Source organism: Hesperophylax consimilis, chromosome 15 (genome assembly GCF_061612785.1).
Source record: "Hesperophylax consimilis isolate HC1 chromosome 15, BYU_Hcon_1.0, whole genome shotgun sequence".
NCBI classification, from domain to species: domain Eukaryota; kingdom Metazoa; phylum Arthropoda; class Insecta; order Trichoptera; family Limnephilidae; genus Hesperophylax; species Hesperophylax consimilis.
Window position 1 is genome coordinate 19,252,919 of NC_142850.1, and position 20,420 is coordinate 19,273,338.

Below are 20,420 nucleotides of genomic sequence, written 5' to 3' on the forward strand. Positions count from 1 at the left end.
TGAATTTTTTTGATGGACACTTCCGTTTTTGTTTCAATCATTTTGACCATCTTGCTTGGACACTTGCTGTTTTGTTTCAATCATTTTGACCATCTTGCTTGGACACTTGCTGTTTTGTTTCACAAACAATTGGAAACTGCCGGTTTTGATGTAAATGACAATTTCAAAGATGTTGCAGTCAATGTAAGAAAACAATATTTTTAGGAAGATTTTTTTTATTGAAAAAGTTGCAGTTGAGTTCCTCTTGAAGATATTATTGAAAGTTGATAGGTCACTTCTATCTTAGAAATTTTCATAAATTCTGGATAACAGAAAATAGATTTAAAAAAGGTAAAATAGATTTAATTAAAGGTAAAAATAGATTTAAAGAAAAGTTAACTAAATTATAAAATAATACAAAAATTAACTAAATCATTAATAAGTCTGACACGATTTCTGTCGATTCCTCATTACATTCTATGTGAACATAATCATCTTCTTCTTCTTGAGGTACAAGAGAAGTAGTTGGACATAATTTCGAGTAGAAATTCAATTCGGGAATATTTCTCCAGTCACCGCCAAAGTGGATATTTAGCAGTTTTGCAACATCTCGTAATTTTAAAGGATCAACCGAAATTTGATTAGCCTCAATTAAACTGGGATTTATCATATTTGCAGTTAAATTCCTCTTGCAGATATTATGGAAAGTTGATAGGTCACATCTATAATTTGTTTCTCCTTTTAAAAGAATAGTAGTTTTATTCTTGTTTCTTTTCAAAATGAACCTTTTCGTCTCCGAAAATCGAGATGCACATTATGATGTAGGCTTCAGAATAAGTTGCGAAGCATTTTTCCATTCGCTTACTTCTACCTCGGTACCCAACTTTATAACTGTAGCAAAATTGGATACAATATTGTAGTATTCTTCCGGTTGGATAATTTGTTAGTGTTTTTTTATTTATTTTTCTATATTACCAAATACTCTATCGGCGCATAAAAGAGTGTCCAGTTACCGGAAAAATCAACTCAATTTTTTTAAGACTATCTGGAGCCTCAGAAAACCATCGCATACACATGCCAATAATGATGGAATTTTTGTTTTGGCCTGGACACCCGTCAGCCATCAGTCTTACTGTTTTGATCCCATCTAAGGGGAGATTCTTCAATCTATGGTATACTGCAGATGCTATCTCATTGGATCCCTTTACATGAGTATTTTCCAACCAACAGTAACTGAATACATTTTCTTTAGTTAACGGTTCTTTTGATGAACCAACTACAGTCGTAAAGTTATAAAAATATAACTGCCGACTATAGTAGGCTTGCTGGTCAGGCACTTTTGGTAACACCAGATTTTTTTCGCAGTCGAAGGAAACTGTTACCAAATCACTTCTCCTTTCCTGTAGATATTTGAAAAACTCGTCATATTTTTTTTTATGTATTCGTTTTTTTATCATCAGATCTACTTTTTCACGTTCGTCCGAAGTTTGTTTTATTTTTTCCGACAATTGCAAACAAGTCGAACAAACATCAGTGCGAGGAGTTCCAAGCCCCAAATTAAATTTTTTATTGAACACACTCCTGAAGTATGATTGACTGATGGTAATTCCTTTATCTTCTTGTGCTTTTTTCTTGCACATTAAATACATCTTCCGAATGCTGAGGTTAGAAGGTAAATATCTTCGAAGGTTTGAAGCATTTCGACAGTAATGTGCTTCAGTGCACTTGAACTTCTTTATAAAATTCATGGTGAATTCTAACCTTTCCACGAAATGACGACTCCGATGATCGCCACCACGATTTTCCGTAGCAATTTTGCCAGTTTTATAAAAACATTCCATTATGTGTTGCACCCTTTGTTTTGAAATATTTATGCTCTTTAGAAATGTTTGTTGACACACTGGAATTATGGAGCCGTCGGACAATCTAAATGAAAATTTTGTTTGAAATTGTTTTGTTTTGTAAGTGCCTTTCCTAGGTCGCTGACGTTTAATGGATACTGGTTTACAAAATTTTAAAATTAGTGCATCTTGATATTTTTTGTCCTTACGTGAGTAAAAAATCTTGTGAAAACGTATCAAATCTCATTTTAATGCTACTGCATTGAAAACTTTTTGAATATTTGTGGTTGCAAGCGGGAGCAGATGGTAAACACGTTGGAGAATATCTGTGAATAATATTAAAACGATTAGTTACTATTATTTAGTAGACATCTCCCCTTACTTGATTAATTGTGAAAAAAAATTGTGAACAAATTCAGATAAATCTAAAAATGTCATATTTTGACATTTGCCTACAACATGATGACGGTTTACCTTTTTTTCTTGGCGATGTTTGCCTTCCATTTATGCGGTTGTTTGACACGTTTTCTCACTGATTCCGGTGGCAATATATCGGGGAAAGTTTCCATTCTTGGAATATTTGACGTCCACTAACAATAAATGGTTATTTCCACAAAAAATAACAACTTTTCACTACACAATTCACTCACGAGTTTGTATGAATTCAAGTACGGCCGCCATTATGAATAAAGGCTCCTGATTGGCTATTTGAAAAACTGCCGCTTTTGTTTCGGAAGGAGGTGGACACTGCCGTATTTGTTACAACAACAAAACTTTAAAGCCAAAATACTATGGTTTAATGACAATTATATTAAAATCAGATATATTCTCGAGATAGAATGAACCTTTCTCTATAAAACTGCATATTCAACTCATTTTTGACGTTTGGTGGACACTTTCGTCTTTGTTTCTAGGGGCCTCAATTATATTAATATTTGTCTAGCAAATAAGTTGTTTTTTTTGTTGTTATTAATTTGTTGTGTTTAGATTAAAAAACGTAAGGTGAGCCATTTTTTAAAACTTTTTTATGTTTGATTTCAAAATTTTAATATTTAAAAAATTGTATGTTTCTTTCTAATAACAAAATTTGAAAGCGTATTTTATCACCTTTCAAAAACAATTTTTAGTTTCCGGATACATTCAGAAATATTACATTTCTTTGCAAAGCAGAAATACACACAAATTCTCCAACTTTTTGACAGCGTCTCAAGAAATATAACTGAACTGAGGCCTGAAGGTTTAAAAACACTGGAAAATATCTTCATCTATACTTCTTTCGGTATAGACCAGTATAATGTTAATTTGGTCTTGCAAGCAAGTTGAAACAATGACTGTAGATGTTGTCAAATGTATAGATAATAAACAGATTGGTGTTGAAAGGAATCACAGTATACATCAAATTCATCGATTTTTTTTCTATAAACCCTGGTACAAAAACTGCCAACCAACTCTGCGTTGCACAAAGAATAAGGCAGTAATAAAACTGAAATAAAAAACTTGTGTGGATAATTCTGACATATAAAATTTTATTAAATCGAATACAAAATAAGAAAAGTTGTCACAATGAGCTTGCAAGGTGACAGTACACTTGACACAATAATTTCACGTTAAATATGACACATACTACCCTGCAAATTTCCTCTTCATCATAAGTTAATCTTTGGGCTTCTCCGTTATAACAATAATGCGATACAATTCTGTTGACACATGGAACTTATATACAATCATTATGTTGTCAGTCTTCATAAGAAATGTAACATGTAGCTGTCTTTAAGTGGAATATTCATGCAAATTAAAATTATCAAATACATCTTTAATTTGTGATTGATATGGTTTGTGCCTCCTGTTGATTAACTGTGCGACTAGTTGCCAATCCAACAATACTAAATTATTTGTGGTGGTTAATGTACCAACAACTACTAATCTAACTTAGAAACAATACAAGATTCTCAGTTCATCTGTCAACCATTTTTAGGATAAAACTGTAGCCAATGCGTCCAACTGTAGTACATAACTGATAAGTCTTGCAACTCAAATACACTAATATAATTAATATAGACAAGGGACACTATCCTCTTTGGGAATGCTGTGTCAGAGAATGGTTGAATACTTTATAATAATATAGACAAGGGACACTATCCTCTTTGGGAATGCTGTGTCAGAGAATGGTTGAATACTTTATAATAATATAGACAAGGGACACTATCCTCTTTGGGAATGCTGTGTCAGAGAATGGTTGAATACTTTATAATAATATAGACAAGGGACACTATCCTCTTTGGGAATGCTGTGTCAGAGAATGGTTGAATACTTTATAATAATATAGACAAGGGACACTATCCTCTTTGGGAATGCTGTGTCAGAGAATGGTTGAATACTTTATAATAATATAGACAAGGGACACTATCCTCTTTGGGAATGCTGTGTCGAAGAATGATTGAATACTTTATAATAATATAGACAAGGGACACTATCCTCTTTGGGAATGCTGTGTCAGAGAATGGTTGAATACTTTATAATAATAAATACAAGGGACACTATCCTCTTTGGGGATGCTGTGTCGGTGAATGGTTGAATAATATGAGTTAAAAGAATAAACCTACATTTGCAGCTATCTCAATTTGTCAGTCACAAATCAGCTAGCTACGGAAATGCATCACTAAACAATTTTGGTTGTGAAATATTTCTTGAAATTTGAAACAAAAAAAAATTATACAGGGTGTCGGGGTAAAGTACACTAACTTTGGGAGGCGATTCCACATGATGGTACAAGTAAAAAAGATAAATAACTATTTCAAATCTACGTTGTGTCAATAACTTAAAGTACTGCATAGTGTTTCACTTTAAAAACTTGATACCTAGTTAATATCAAAACTTGTTAATGTAGTGTGTTGTCTTTATCTAGTGTGTATTTATTAACAATTACTTTAAAGAACATCTTTGCATGTTGTCTCCAAAGACTTATTTTTAACATTGTGTTTATTTAGTTGTAGACTTACACTGTTAAAGTTTTGTGTTTCTTTTGTGCGTAATTTTCTTATTGAATTACTGTGACAATGCCTGGCCTTGCCCACAAAGAACGGAGACATTACGGGTTACATGATGGAAATGCACGAAACGTGCGCTGGGGAATATGCATGTCGTACGAAATTTGCCGAACGCTTGTGTTTTTGTTCCAACGCATGCACTTGTTCGTGAACAAGGCATAGACCGAAGATCTAGAAACAACTTTGCTGCTAATTAAAGACTTAAGGCTTTTGGCACTGGCGGACGAAGACTTCATCTTGGCTAAAATTGTGAATGACCCTACAATCTCACTTCGTAGAATTTCTGCAATGACTGGTTTTATAAATTATTTTATTGTTAAAAGTGTTACATTTTTTTAAATTTAGGGTAGTTCTCTTTTTAAATTTGGTTAAAAACATAGATTTTGTAGCACATTGTAAATATCAAACTCTCAGTCGTATGTTATTGTTTACATACGGTTTCCGTGGATATGGGCCAATAACAAATATGCGCCACTTTCCTCGGCCAGCTTACAGTGAATTTATCACGCAAGTTTGTACTTCACACTACGGATTTTTAGTAGGTGTGTCTTTTTGAAAGTAGGAAAAAAAAATAAATTGGAATTTTGTAAAAAGTTATGTAATAATCTTTTTTACTCCTACCATCACATAGAATCACCTCGAAGTTAGTGAACTTTACCCCCGGACACCATGTATATTTGTTTTTGAAAGGCAATATGATTCTGAGGCAAATATTTTATAAACACTTTCAGCCTTACAAAAACTAAAATTATGCTTTCTGTGATTTTGCGTATTATCACAATAGACATTTCAAGTTTTGACAAAAACGGGTAATTTTTTATTTGTAAAAGTCGTTAAAATGGTTACAGTTTCGGAAAAAAACTTATGTATTATTTTCAATTTATTTCTAAAAAATATTGTTAGTTTAATGGAAATTAATTAGTGCGATTTTGAACACCTTTTTGTGAATGTGTTGCGCATAGATAAAGCACCTTTTTGGAAAGTGGTATGTATATAAAATAAAATAAAGGAAAGGTGGTCTGCGTAGTCAATGTGATGTTTGCTATCATAAATATTATTAAATACTGCTACTAAATTCTCAAATCAAGTTAATTAGTAAACTAGATAATTTAAATAGGTAAATACACATAATATACTATAATGAATAGACGCAGAAGTATAATGTCTCAATTGAGATGGAATGGTTAAATGTATTTAACAAATGAAAATACTTTTCATTTTCAAGCAGCGCATAAAGTGTAAGGAAGAAAACAGTCTTCTTAATATCGAGGGTGGGATTCAAATATCATAACGTACTCAAAAAAAAAATTAAAATAATGGCCCCAATCCAGCCGTACCATAATTCATTTGTGAAAAGAATTCAACTACAATTCAAAGCAAGTTACAATAATACTATTCACACTAAAATAGTTATCATAATAAATAAAGCATTTTAACATACAGCAATTCCAATTTCCTAAATAAAATATTCTATTCAGCCGTTGAAGCTACTTCAAATAATGTATCGTGAGGCTAATACAATAAGCCATTTTAATACAAATCAACAAACAGCGCAATATGTCATCACCAAACTTACACTTGAAGTTATACTTAAGGATTGCATAGTCTGTTCTTTCATATATGGCGCTAATTTAATTATTTAGTTATGCTTAGAACTATTAAGATGAATTATTTGTTTGCACCGGTACATATGCAACATAAATAGATATTTTTGTCCGTCTGCAAACTCAATTCTTTCAAGAAATACACACAAATACAATAATGTATGCCTTTCTTGAAAGAATTGTGTTTGCGTACGGGAAAAACTATTTATTAATATTGCATATGTACAGGCGCAAACAAATAATTCATCTCGACACTTTAAAGCACACCTTGCAAAAAGTGTTTTTTCCTAAAATAATTAAATTAGTGCCATCTATGAAAGAGCAGATTATTAATTCTTTTAAGTAAACCATTAATAAAACTATACAAAAAAATAATAATCAACAAAGTTACAAACATTATGAGTTGTTGAAAATACTGGCAATAGATACAACTCATTTGCAGGTAAGAGGGTAGTACCAGAAGTAACCGACCTGACTTATAGATGATGGTCGTTTTTTGAAAAAAATTCCTGTTGTCGAAAGGACCTACCTTATACAGCTTAAGTTCGAAGTTTGAAGACGCTACTTTGTTTATTATTTGTTAGACAGCCATCAATAGTGAACGCTCTGAACATGGAAAAAATTGGCAATCCGTTATGTGAAACAATACATTCATGTGAAAGGTCTCAGTCCAACCAATATCAAAGCCGAGCTAGATTCTACTCCTTCATTTATAACAATAAAATATTGAGTGGCAGCGTTCAAACGAGGCCGTGCGAGCTGCCAAGACGAACAGTGGTCGACCAAATGAGGTGACCATTCCAGAAATGGTTAAGAAAATCCACAATATGGTATTGGACGACTGAAAGTGCGCGAGCTAGCAGACATGGTACGCATTTCAAAAAGTGCTATATATCGCAGCACAGTCCACTGAAAATTTGGACATGAGAAAGCTGTGCGCAAGATGGGTGCCGCGTTTGCTCACAATGGAAAAAAAACAGCGTTGTGATTGAGTTTTTGGCGATGTTTCACCGCAGTAAAGGGTTTTTGCGTTAATTCATAACCATAGATAAAACATGGGTCCACCAATGAAAGAACAGTCAAAGCAATGGACAGAAAGGAGAGAATCGGCTCCAAAGAAGGTGAAGACAGAAAGGTTTCATCTGCTGGCAAAGTCATGGTGTCAGTTTTTTGGGATGAGCGAAAGACAATTTTCATTGATTATCTCCAAAAGGGAAAAACAATCAACAGCAACTATTATGTAAACTTATTACAGCGTTTAAGGGATGAAATCAAGAAAAACGGCCACATTTGGCGAAAAAGAAAGTGTTGTTTCATAAAGACAATGCCCCAGCTCACACATCCGTTATCGCGATAAACAATATCAACGCGCCCTATTCACCAGATTTGGTCCCCTCGGATTATTTTCTCTTTCCAAACTTGAAAAAATGGTTTAGTGGCATTAAGAGATTTGCCAACAATGAAGAGGTTGAGTCTGCGGCTGATGGCTATTATAAACAGGGTATCAAAGCTATTGAACATCGCTGCCAAAAGTGTATCAAGCTAAACGGAGACTATGTTGAGAAATAAAGAAAGTTTTTCCCAAATTTTTTGTCTTTTCATTGTTACGTCGGGTACTTCTGGGACTACCCTCATATTTATGTAGAAATTTGTTTTCCAAAAATATTTAATTAATTTGTTAAAATTCTAAATCAAAAAAGAAAATAAATTGATGTCAGAACGTGATGAACCTTCCCAAACAATAAAATGTAGTTTACAATAATATTATGATGGTAAGGATAATAATTGTCAACAGATGCCAAATTCTCTTTTTTTACAAGAATACAGACAATAACAAAAATTTACAATAAATATAAACAAATAAATTTAACACTTTTACAATACGATAAATGTCAAAATACGCACATATCGATTTAGTGAATTGAACGTTATAATATTCTGAATAAAATATGGAACGACAACAAGATATTTATACAAATGGCATAACTTACTCTAAAATCTTCAGCCATACATCCTTATAAATAATACTAAATATACTTTAATTTATACTAAATGCATTAGTGCACCAGATCATGTAACTAGCCAAAGAGCAAATCCGCCCCAGTATAGTTACGAAGACTGAAAGTGATTGTTCTAAGGAATATTATCTAAAAGGAGAAAAATAAAATAGTTGTGTTGATCAGGAAATCCTCTGAAACAAACACTGCTAAAAGTTTTAATAATATTCATCTTTACAAGAATATAAATGCACAAAAATAGCCTCTAATTTTTATTTGGAACGTTTCAGAAAAACACTACCTCACCCTTTGGGAAATACTTTACCTAATAATCTCAAGCACGGCAGTGACAGTAGTGCACACAAACATCAGATATCCATTGATTAGTGAAACAAATGTGTAAACCTAACCAGAAAATGAATGATTCAATCAAGAAACATACAAAGCGATTCAATGTAGAATTTGGAGTTTTCATAATTATTACAAGGAGTTAAGCACTTCCCAAGAGCAAGTAAAGTAAGTAAATAATTCAAAAGATTAATTAACAATTTTAAAATATACATTTGATTACACTAAGACATTATTGTATCCGAATGATGATAAAAATATAGTCCAAATATGTATGTATTTTACAAGCTTTAGTAATATTTAATTATATCTTATGAACATTTAAAATGTGTGTATTTGTAAAATAATCAAGTGACATAAGCAATACAAATTGACATTCATCCATCACTAGTACGAGAATCACACATATTCATTTCCTATAAATATTCTTCTCAAACATGCAAATTCCTTACACCCTAAATACATAAAATTTAATTTGATCAGCACTCCTTACTTTGTGAACATACATTAAAGATTTCCAATATTTAAAGAGTACCTAAAGATTATAACATGATAGGCACATCCTTCAATCCTTAAACTCTCTTTTCTTGCAAATAAATACATATTACCCAAGTGATGAATACTTTTTCCCAGACGCAAAGGATTTTAAGAAATCTCGTGCTTGCCAGACATTATCGACACTAATGTAATTTGATATTATTATGTATTTTTTCACTGTAAAATTAGACTTTTTCAAGATTTTGCTGGCAGGCAACTAACGCCAAGAAAAAAATACAGAAACACAAGCAAATATCCATAGTTTTAGTAGTTACCTTTGGAAAACAATATGTATCAGTTAAATGATGTTTTTAATACCCTATATGAAATAATATGCAAGGTTGGTTGAAGTAATCCATAGCCTGTCCAACTGTAGATGTATGTACTAGTGTAAGATGGTGATATTGATTCCGTGGCAATATCACAAACTGCACTACAATAATGCACTTAATTCCTGACTACCGCTTGCGTCCTGTGCCACCGTCTCATTGCATTATGTAATACAATAATTAAACTATGATAGCATTACCTTTAATATATTCACGATACAATTATAAAAACACTCAATTATCGAGTCAAAAGTAAGATTCAAGTTGAGTCTGTAAATATAAAATTACATTAAAAACAAAATTTCACACTGGTGTTTTCTTTTACTTAATAACTAGGAGACAAATATTATCATACAATATCTAAAAATCTTAATTTAATCAAGTTTATATAAATAATTTGTTTTCTGAACATACAACATACATAGTTAAATCACATTAATTGTATGTTTTGGAATCATTATAGAAATTAGTTTTAAAATTATTTCTATTAGTCAATTCAATTTGGGCGACCATTCTTTGTTCAAATAAACTTTGTGCATTTCAGCCGGGTTTTTGTTAAAGTAATAAAATCGTCCAACCTCTTTGAAATATTCAACAGTACCTTGACTAAAAGACTGTGCTTTATTACGGCAACCCAGATACATACACATTATATTATCCAGACTGGCAAAATTCATGAGATCTACATAACTTAGCTACTTATAATAACATATAGCATTCCGTCCCGCAACTTGTGGCAAGAGGTTGGAACTTGGCTTTGATTAGCAAATGTCAATATATTTTATATCAATTGTGAAATTTGGTAACGCAGACAGGAAAGACACATTAGACTGTCAACAATGTTATTTTGTACTGATGACCATCTCGATTTAGGCATGTTTCAAGAAATCAGTACCATTTTTGAAAAACACATTCTATAATATATCCATTACAGATTATAAAATAACAATGTTAATATTATGTGCTTCATTGCTGGAGTTTACACTCTTTCGATGCATTTGCATCTAAATTAAAATGGCATTCGGGTTGTGCACTTTTTTGCTTGAGCTTTCATTCTTTCCATAGATAGTGCCGTACTTCATTTTAGGATCTTGTATCTATCCATAGATAATGATCAAGAGCTTGCATTCTATCCATAGATGATTCTATTCTATTCTATCTTTAGATAATGCTAAAGAGCTTGCATTCTATCCATAGTGTTCATATATGATGTAGTCCATTACCAAAACTTACAGTCATAGATAATGCTCATAATAAATATGTACTCCATTATTGGAACTCGCATTCTATTTGCAGATAATAGTCATATTATTGGAGATTGCTTTCTACTAACAGGTAGTGCTCATATTTGGAGCTTGCATCTATCCATAGTCTTCATATTATGTAGTCCTAACATACATTCTATCCATAGATAATGTTCAAATGTAGGTACTAAATTATCGAAGCTCGCATTGTATTATATTCTATCCATGGATAATACTCAAGAGATTGCATTCTACTCTTATTTTGAGCTTGCATTTTATCCATAGATAGTGTTCATATTAGTCCTTTATAGGAGCTGTGTGCTTTTTTGGAATGAGTGCCAATGACAGTGTTGTTTTATTGTGATTAGAGTGTCAGTCCTCGCATGCGGCGCTGCAGGCGCGCGGGCCGGGGTCAGTGCGCGAGGCAGGCGGGGAGCGCGGGCATGGAGGCGCGGGGGGGTGGCGGGGGGACGGGCCCAGGCTGCAGAGCGAGCGCCACCTCGGCGGTGGCGGGCGGGGCAGCGCGGCGGCGTAGAACCGCTTCGGTCCGGCGGGCAGAGTCAGGGCGAGCCGCGCGACGGGAACGGCGACGGCTACTGCGGCGCTCGCCACCTGGAAACACCCCACCGCAACAAACAAGCAACATGAAAAAATGTTTAAAATACTAACGGTATATATTTTATCGTGTGACTTTTGGGGGATTTATTTATTCAGGTTGTAACTTATTATAGACTGCCTTATTCTTACCAAGTTTGAAAACTTCCTTTCGAAACCGAGATGACATGCAATCACTATTGTAAATTCGAGTTATTTTCACATTTCCCATTCGAAAAGTTTTAATGCTTTTATATACATCAGTGCATTCGAAAATTTAACATTTAAAGCGCCCCTTAGGTGATTTTCCACAAAAACAGCGCTATACAAACCGTCAAATTATTTTTTTAATTAATCTTGATGAAAAATTCATTCATAAGTTAAATATTTGGCATATCATCATATCATCTGGCATATAACTATCGCATTTCCCTTAGCTTTGTATGAAGGTTTTTTTTATAGTAACATGCGAAAAAAAATTTGCATTACTGATATAAAATTTAATGTGTATTAAGTAATAAAATATATATTTTTGGGAATAACTTAAATTTACAGCTGGTAATACACACTACAGAACATAGGTAACGTAAGTTGTCATCTTGAGTAAGGGAAGGTTAAGGCAAATGCCAACATGGTGGCAAATGACGATGAAAACTGCAAGAGGAAGAGCAACATAACTAAATACCCCAAAAGTCATAGTCAAAGTTCAAACCCTACTCTATTTTATTTAGCCCTTTACTGGCCAAGGGCATATTTTACTATCACTGGCCTAGTCCTAAACCACATATCCTTAGGTCGTAATCATTGGGAGTTCTACATTAAAACAATTTAAAAAGGAAAGAAAAACCACATATATATGAGCAGCTTTTTTTCTTTATCAAATATACGGAGTCATTTCATTTTAAAAGGTTGCAGATCTAAGACCCTTTCAAAAAGAATTAGCATAAATATTAGTTTGTGAAGTTTAAAAATAATAGTAAAAAAAAAATATCCGTAAGTGCCTATTACACACTTGAAATGATACGTCCATTGACTAATACATTTCTGGCTTTGGAATATGTGGCATTGAATAAATTATTTTTAAAAACGAAAATAAGAGTTTAGAAATCGATGCACCAAATAATTGTTGAAATGCAGAAACAATTAAATAAAATGCATAATCATTTACTCAACAACAATAAAGCAAATATTGAGATACGGATTACGGCGAATATATCTGCGTTAGTTCAAAGCCAATAGACACAGATCAATTATGTCACCCGAATGCATTCAGAGTCCAACACAGCTATCGCGGCGCACAAGAATGACAAATGTTTGCCCTTAGATCATAGACTAAATTAGACTAGACACGGCATATTCATTTAAAAATAACCCCAACACAATTTTGGTTTGGTTCACATGCACATTTATGACAAGGCCCACGCATTATGTCGCAATGCGAAATGGGCAATGTGCATTGCGTTTTACCTTTTTTGGTCTATTTTGCTTCTCAGCTATGCTGGGCAAGTTCATTTTTTCAATCACAAAAATAACCGAGTTCCAAATATTTAAATTTGAATTATGTCCATATTACAACACCTCTGACAACAAATTCTCCGTGGTTTCGCTTACGAGTTTGAACGCTTGTACAAGGAGTTTAAACAGAGTTGGGTTGTTAAGTTCATCTCCATATTTGTGACGTACGCTACGTGGCGTTATTTTAAAAATGAATTTAACTAGACAGGGCTCATCTAGTATAATACATCAATGCCTTAGATACCTACTAGGACTAATCGGAACAGACTTTATGTTGTATAAAATACACCATAGGTTTTTTAGCTTTCTTGTGCGCTTTGGAATCTGCGCCGAGCTCCCCATTGGTGAATTTTTTTTACTATGGAGTAGTGGCGCAATGTTCAAGCTGTAGTAATATTATAATCAAGTAGGTCTTTTTGCCATAGTTATGCCGGGGTTCACTGCACATCCGCACATTAGAGAAAGCCACCACTACTTATTTCTCTAGTTATTATGTGACATACTTGCATACTTAAGTATGAACAAGGTTCGTTCGCACCCCTTAGTAATTGATTTAAAAAAAAAAAAAGGATTAGGACTAGGCCAACAACTGTAAATAGGATAAAATATTTGTGAGTAAGCTAGATATCTATTTTAGGAACCGGCTAAGACCAGAAAAATATAAAATAAATTATTTGGAAAATATTTATGCTTGCATGTCACAAGCTAAGAATACAATAAAAAAATAATTTTACTGGTGCCAAATAAAATTATAAAACAAAATCATAGAGAAAAAATCAATTTGGACAGTGTTTTTGCATTAAAAATGGTAAGGTTTGACTGTGCTTTTAATAAGGAAAAATTACAACAGCAAAATTATACAGGGTGTCCGGAAACTCGTAGTACAAGCGGGAAACTGGTGAATCTACATCACATTTGGAGTCGATTTTGTGGTATTTTTTTTTTTATTTGAGCTTTCGTTATCGAGTAAATCGAGTTAGAAGTTGATTTTTTTTTTTTTTTTTTTTAATCAAATTCTTATAAATTATTACTGAAGATCAAAGTACCCAACTAATTAAAACTATTTGAAAGTAAAACAAATGAAGAAACTCGGATTTGAAGCATTATTTTGAAATCACCCTTCATTTAATCCGGTGTAATCATAAAATATTTCTGCTCTGCAGGGTTAAAACATCTGTTGTTCAACCCTAAACACCAGAAAAAACTTTAACCCTAAAATAACCGAAAAATATTTTTTTTTGTTTTTTTTTTTTTTGTGAAAATGCTCAAATCAAAAAACTTTATGTTTATTTGGGTTCCCCATGTGGTGTAGATTCTCCAGTTTCCCGCTTGTACTACGAGTTTCCGGACACCGTGTATAGCTACACTAAAATTGGAACTACATTAACTTCATGCACTTGCAGCTTGTTTGACGAGTATTGCCATTTTTGTATTATACTGGGGATGAAATAAGTATTTAGTTATGTGTGTTAATCTTTAAACCAGACTAAGTATGTGTTGTGTTACTTGCTATCAATTTGTTATGCGGCTAAATCAGTAAATAATAATAACCATGAACCAACTACATTTCTGATATTTTATAGCTTTTCAATCTGCGCTAGATTTTCCCTCCACATCTATTATTAAAGCAATATTTTAATTATACATTATTTAAGAAATGAATACTAATCTAGCCCAATGAATTAATATTAAAATTGAGTATGAAAGAGAGGACATACTTAATGCGGGCATATAATATATATTTATTTGATAGTATATTTTTATATTCCTTCCGACACAGAAGCAGCTATCACAAATAATAATAAATATACCAAGTAGAATGTTAAAAGATGGTGTTTGATTTTAAAATATTTAAAATCACGGGATATTATAATTCGAAATTTTAAACAGACAATTAAAATATTATATACTGGTAGGTAACAAAAACAGCTCGTATTTTGAAAATGACACTTAAAACCAAAACAAATTTGAGTTTATTGAATGTGAATAATTTCACACAGAATAACGCACATCACAGACAACCGAAAATAGTATGTTTTATAACAAAAAATTAATGAAATTCTATAAAAAACCAAACTATATGTATGTACAAAAAATATTTGTTGTTGCGCTATTTACAACAGGCCAAGACAAAACAGAGTGATTTATGATGTTTCACAATTTCAGTTTTTGTGAAATATATAGATGAATAGATAATGATAATGTGCTTTGCTATAGAAAAAAACATCACGATAAATAATAATATGTAACAAGTAGATGCATATTTCAAGCATAAAATGTTCTTGCAGGACATTCGTGAGTCGATTAATAGTTAAAATGATTCTTCCAGTTAATAATATAAGCTGCAGGATCAGAATTGCTGAAAATTAAATAAATACAAAGCTGTGCCTTGACCCCTCTATTCATCTCAAATAGCAGAAGATGTATCAAAAAAGCTAATTATTTTCTATATAAATTGGCTTTGAAACCACCACCAATATTAATTTGATTCACTCTCTAACCTAACTCAATGTTAATCTCTTTTGTTGATTTTGATGAACTCCAGAGAATTTACAAGAAATAATGACAATATTTTGTAATTATGTACTTCCATTTTTATACATATTAATTTCCGAGTAATTAGAAGGGTCAACCATAAAGCAAAAACACAGAATGTGAAATATAACAAAACCTGATCAAATCTATAGATACACAAATGTTACTAGAGTTACTTGCGTGCTTGCCCATCGTAGATTACTGGCTAACATACCAATAATCTATTAACCAGTCGAACGATTGCTACCCATACTAAGGTCTCATCGCTCTAGGCCTTGAGCGATGGCTGCTCAAATTTAGTAATGATTTATTCAAATTTATTTAGATAATTTTATAAAACCTACCCATATAGGATAAACCTCAGCACGGGTAAACAACCCAGTGAGGCCAACATTACTGAATTAGAATATGAAATATTGTAAAATAATGTATCAACAATAAAAAAAAAAAAAAAAAACAATGTAATATTGGTGGATTCATTGGCTTTAAACTACAGTAAGCAGTTTAAATGTTTCCATATTAATATCAGGAAGTATGATTTTTTTTTAATAAGTGTGGCCGAATGCCCAGAAATGTTCATTGCTCAAGACATTTATTTATTTTGTAAATACTACATCGCTCGAGTGGTTAAGGGCTAAAGGGACATAGATTTATTATCAATCCTACGGTCACTAAGAGGACATCTGTACAGTGTCTTAAAACATACAAAAAAATAATGCAAATGAGTGATCAAATGATGAAAAACGTCAATCAACAAAAGTTTTGAATTCTTTCAGTGGTAAAATATCTAATTGCGTCCTCTCTAGAGCTTCGGCGATTGATAATTTATCTACGGTCAAAGTATACAGTTCTGCAGATATCACCGTTCACCGGGTGCTTTGTAAGCGTGCCAACATCCAGGGGAGGGGGGAGGGGAGGGGATTATGATAACTCGCAAACAAAACGGCATTCTGCAACTAAAAAGGTAAAAAATAATAATACCGACAAGGAGGGGCGGGGCGGGCTATCAAAATAGGAATTCCAGGCAGGCCACAAGCAGCAGGAAGGTCTTGTTGTCCACGTGCGCGCGACGCGGGGTGGAGAGGGTGGGGTTGTGGCGGGGGAGGTAGGGGGGGCTGGGGGGGGGCGTACCCGTGGAGACGCGCAGCTCGAGCGAGGCGGCGGGCTGCAGGAACCACTCCGAGCGCGTCCGCATGCGCGCCCTCTGCCGTTCGTGCACCTGCGTACACAACTCTAGTCACAACTAACCAAACAACCGGTCCCGTATTCACCGGCACACACTCTCCTAGCCGGGCACTAAAGCCCAGGGTTTTCTACTTGTGTGACCGGGTCCAAAGTCCAATGGTGTGATTTCTAATAAGGTCAAAGGGAAGTCAAAGTCTATAGACTGATGACCGTTAGGGATTACAGTTTAATCAAGAGTTCAAAAGCATAATCTATTAATGTTTTGAATGATAAAACTGCAGTAAAATGAATCCTATAATTTCTATACCCGCTATATCCGATTTTTTGACAAAATGATCTGAGTATGACATCTTGTTCACATTTTTGCGAGCAACAAGAGGAGCCTAAAATTGAGTTTCAAAACCCTCCTTATCGCGACCAAAAACCATGTTTAAACTGCGAGTGAGAAACCAAATCCGCTATATCATACAGAAAGTTACTATCAAAACCCGCTATATCGGATTCAACGAATCACAAGCAGTTATTTTGCCAAAATACAATATGGCCGCCGCTCTGACGCCACGCTCGTGCGAGTGAGAAACCAAATCCGCTATATCATACAGAAAGTTACTATCAAAACCCGCTATATCGGATTCAACGAATCACAAGCAGTTATTTTGCCAAAATACAATATGGCCGCCGCTCTGACGCCACGCTCGTGTGTCAAAATGATCTACGCGTGAATTTCTAAACCCGCCATGTCGGCTCAGTTGACTTCCAAAATCACGAAGTGAGTATCAAAATCCGCTATATCCATTTTATTTATCGAAATTACTTAATTATTGCTAGACATATATAGAAAAATAAATGCTTTTCGAAATTTTATTACTCCAATTCATTATATAAAAAATTGTAATGCATTTACTTATGTACGCTAGAGATGTGACAGTTTTTTTGCAGTTTTCTCCAAATCAATGAAAGTTGATATAGCGGGTATAGAAATTACACGACTCAAATGTGCTTTGGAGGTACACAATAGAAAACCCTATAACTTTTCCATGTAGCAAGATAAATACATCAGCGATGCCTTCAAAATAAACGCCAAACATTTTACAATAACCTTTCTAAAAGGCTTATTTTCAGTGTGTATTTTGAAAGACTGATCACCTGTACAAACAATGTGGTTTACATACAAAAAATATGATTCCCATAAAAGTTACAGAAATGTATATATGTCCCAAGAGTGATAATTATTCTGACAAATGTACACAGGATATAATTTTTTCTTCCAACTAAAACATGCATTTTTTATAGGTAAATAATGTAATGTTTTTTGTAAATGGAAAATGGGTTTTGGGAATCTTCATGAAATATTTACGTAGTTTCATAAAAATACAAATATAGTTGGGGTACATGTTAAATGCACTAATGAATATTAGTGTTTTACATTCTGAATACAAAACAATAACTATTTGCGAAAACTGTTGTACCGTGCAAATTTAGGGTTAATTTAATTGTTCAAATCAAAATGACTGCTATTGCAGCTAATTAAGTAACTTATGTTGCACTTTGATGTAGTTTCATTCGCAAAGAGTTGTTGTATTGTTAACACCTGTTAATATAATAATATTTAATGTATCTCTAACAGCACGAGGACAGCACAAGGAATCATCTAAATATTTGGGTGTGTTTGCTACTCGTACGTAATAATAATCTACGAGAAATCAATACTTTTGGTTGTATAAAAGTTGTGAGAGGGTTAAGGCATTGCTTTAAGGCACTTTACTTGTTGGGAAACACCTATTGATCTGAGCATCACCAATACTTTAGTAATCAGGATTCACCTGAGAAATAGTCACTTCAAATCATAACATAGTAATAAATATTTACAAATCAACTGCTCCTGATTTAACCGTGCTTACTCCAGTTAGCCAAACATTTAGCAGAAATAAAAAAGGCAATTTAAGTTTTTGATAAGTTTCTATAGTTGGACCACAAACAAAAAATTCCCTAGTGACGTCCGGTATGAAGGGGACTGCGGGCGGTAGGAGTGGCGTGACAAGCCACTATTACATTCATGAAAATCATAAGTGGAATCTAATGTTTTATTAGCCCAAGTGATGCTGATTTTGTTTTTCATACATTTTTCGAAGCATCAAGGTCAAAATCACATCGAAAATTATTCTAAAAAGGAAAATATTAGAATGCTCTCAAGTTCTCCATCCAGACACATCGGCATTCCAATGGTTAAAAATCGGGAGTATGAAAGACTAATTATGATTTTATGACAGGCTTTAAATCCAGACATTAGATGCGATCTATCTAATTAAAAATGGATGAATAAAGATGTTTCTGATCAGATCAGTAGGAATCGTTCCACTGAAGTCCTAAATCATACCAAATAGCTCGGCATTATACCAACTATGGTAGAAGCAACATTGCTCACAGCTGGGACAACGTAATCTCTTATTAGTGTGACAGTGTAGTAGCGTTGTGTTGTGCCCGAGTTACATGTATTACCAATCTTTCAGTGTCACAAGTCCTAAATCATACCAAATAGCTCGGCATTATACCAACTATGGTAGAAGCAACATTGCTCACAGCTGGGACAACGTAATCTCTTATTAGTGGGACGGTGTAGTAGCGTTGTGTTGTGCCCAAGTTACATGTATAACCAATCTTTCAGTGTTATAAGACCTAAAACTGATTATAATGTAGGCTACACACTGACAGCTGAAAATAAATTTAGCACAAGAATAATAAATAAAAAAATTTGTGTGGCCAATAATATTTTTCTACTTATGGTATTGAATACAACCCGTATGTTGTGTACTTCTCTGTGGAGGGATTTCGTCGACATCCATAAACAGCCACCAGATAATAATATTCCCTACAACACATATGGACTGTCACAACAAATGAATATACAGTACAGAGTGGGTGAAACATTCATTGTAATGTTTTGGCAAGGCTTGAGATGGATGCTGTGGGGTGGGGGGGGGGGGTCGATATAACAGACAAATAATATAATAGAAAAGAGTAGCTACCAATCAACATCACTCCAAGAGAGACGTCTGCACTACCTTAAATCCTTCCTGCCAGCAAAGAGAACACTTTATCAAGGAGTGAAACACACAGAAGATAGAAATTACAGAACATTAACTTGTTAGATTCACACAATAACTTAGGTACAAACAAAACGGTGCAGAGCCATCCTTTGGATTAAATTTCACAATTATTATTATCTCTACACATATTACAATAAAACTACTAAAGAGACATTTGCTTTACATAATTAACCTATTAAAATATACAAACTTATGATTTTATACATACAAAGCAACCCTTATTTTACAAAATAATGTTTTGTGTGAATAAGTGGTAGTTGTTGTATAGTCAGAAAGAAATGAAATTTAAAAAAATTATTAAACTGATTTGGAACTGAACAGAGACAACCCTTGTATTTATTAGATATAAGCTAAGGTCTGAGACATTCTTGAATTAAATCACATTGAATGATATTTAAACATCATCAGTGTGAGCGTGCATGAAAAGATATATTTGTTTTCTCAGTAATGTATATATTATTATGGCTTTAGCCGTGTTTGATAACCAGACAAGAATAGCCAGGTACTTCCCCAACTTCCTCTTTCCCAATATTACTTCCCTCCTAACTATCTTCAGCC

The 20,420-nt window shown here is 33.5% G+C and overlaps 1 protein-coding gene across 1 annotated transcript in view; it reads right to left on the reverse strand.

The window, feature by feature from the left end:
• Positions 1–5,008: 5,008 nt before the first annotated feature.
• Positions 5,009–20,420, reverse strand: part of RhoGAP71E (Rho GTPase activating protein at 71E) — a 32,869-nt gene continuing 17,457 nt past the window's right edge. Inside the window, exons 9-10 of the mRNA XM_089640301.1 lie at positions 16,702–16,789; positions 5,009–11,538 (exon numbers count right to left, since the gene is read on the reverse strand). Coding sequence (XP_089496427.1) covers positions 11,339–11,538; positions 16,702–16,789 — 288 coding nt within the window. The 3' untranslated portion in view covers positions 5,009–11,338. The remainder of the gene's footprint in view (positions 11,539–16,701; positions 16,790–20,420) is intronic.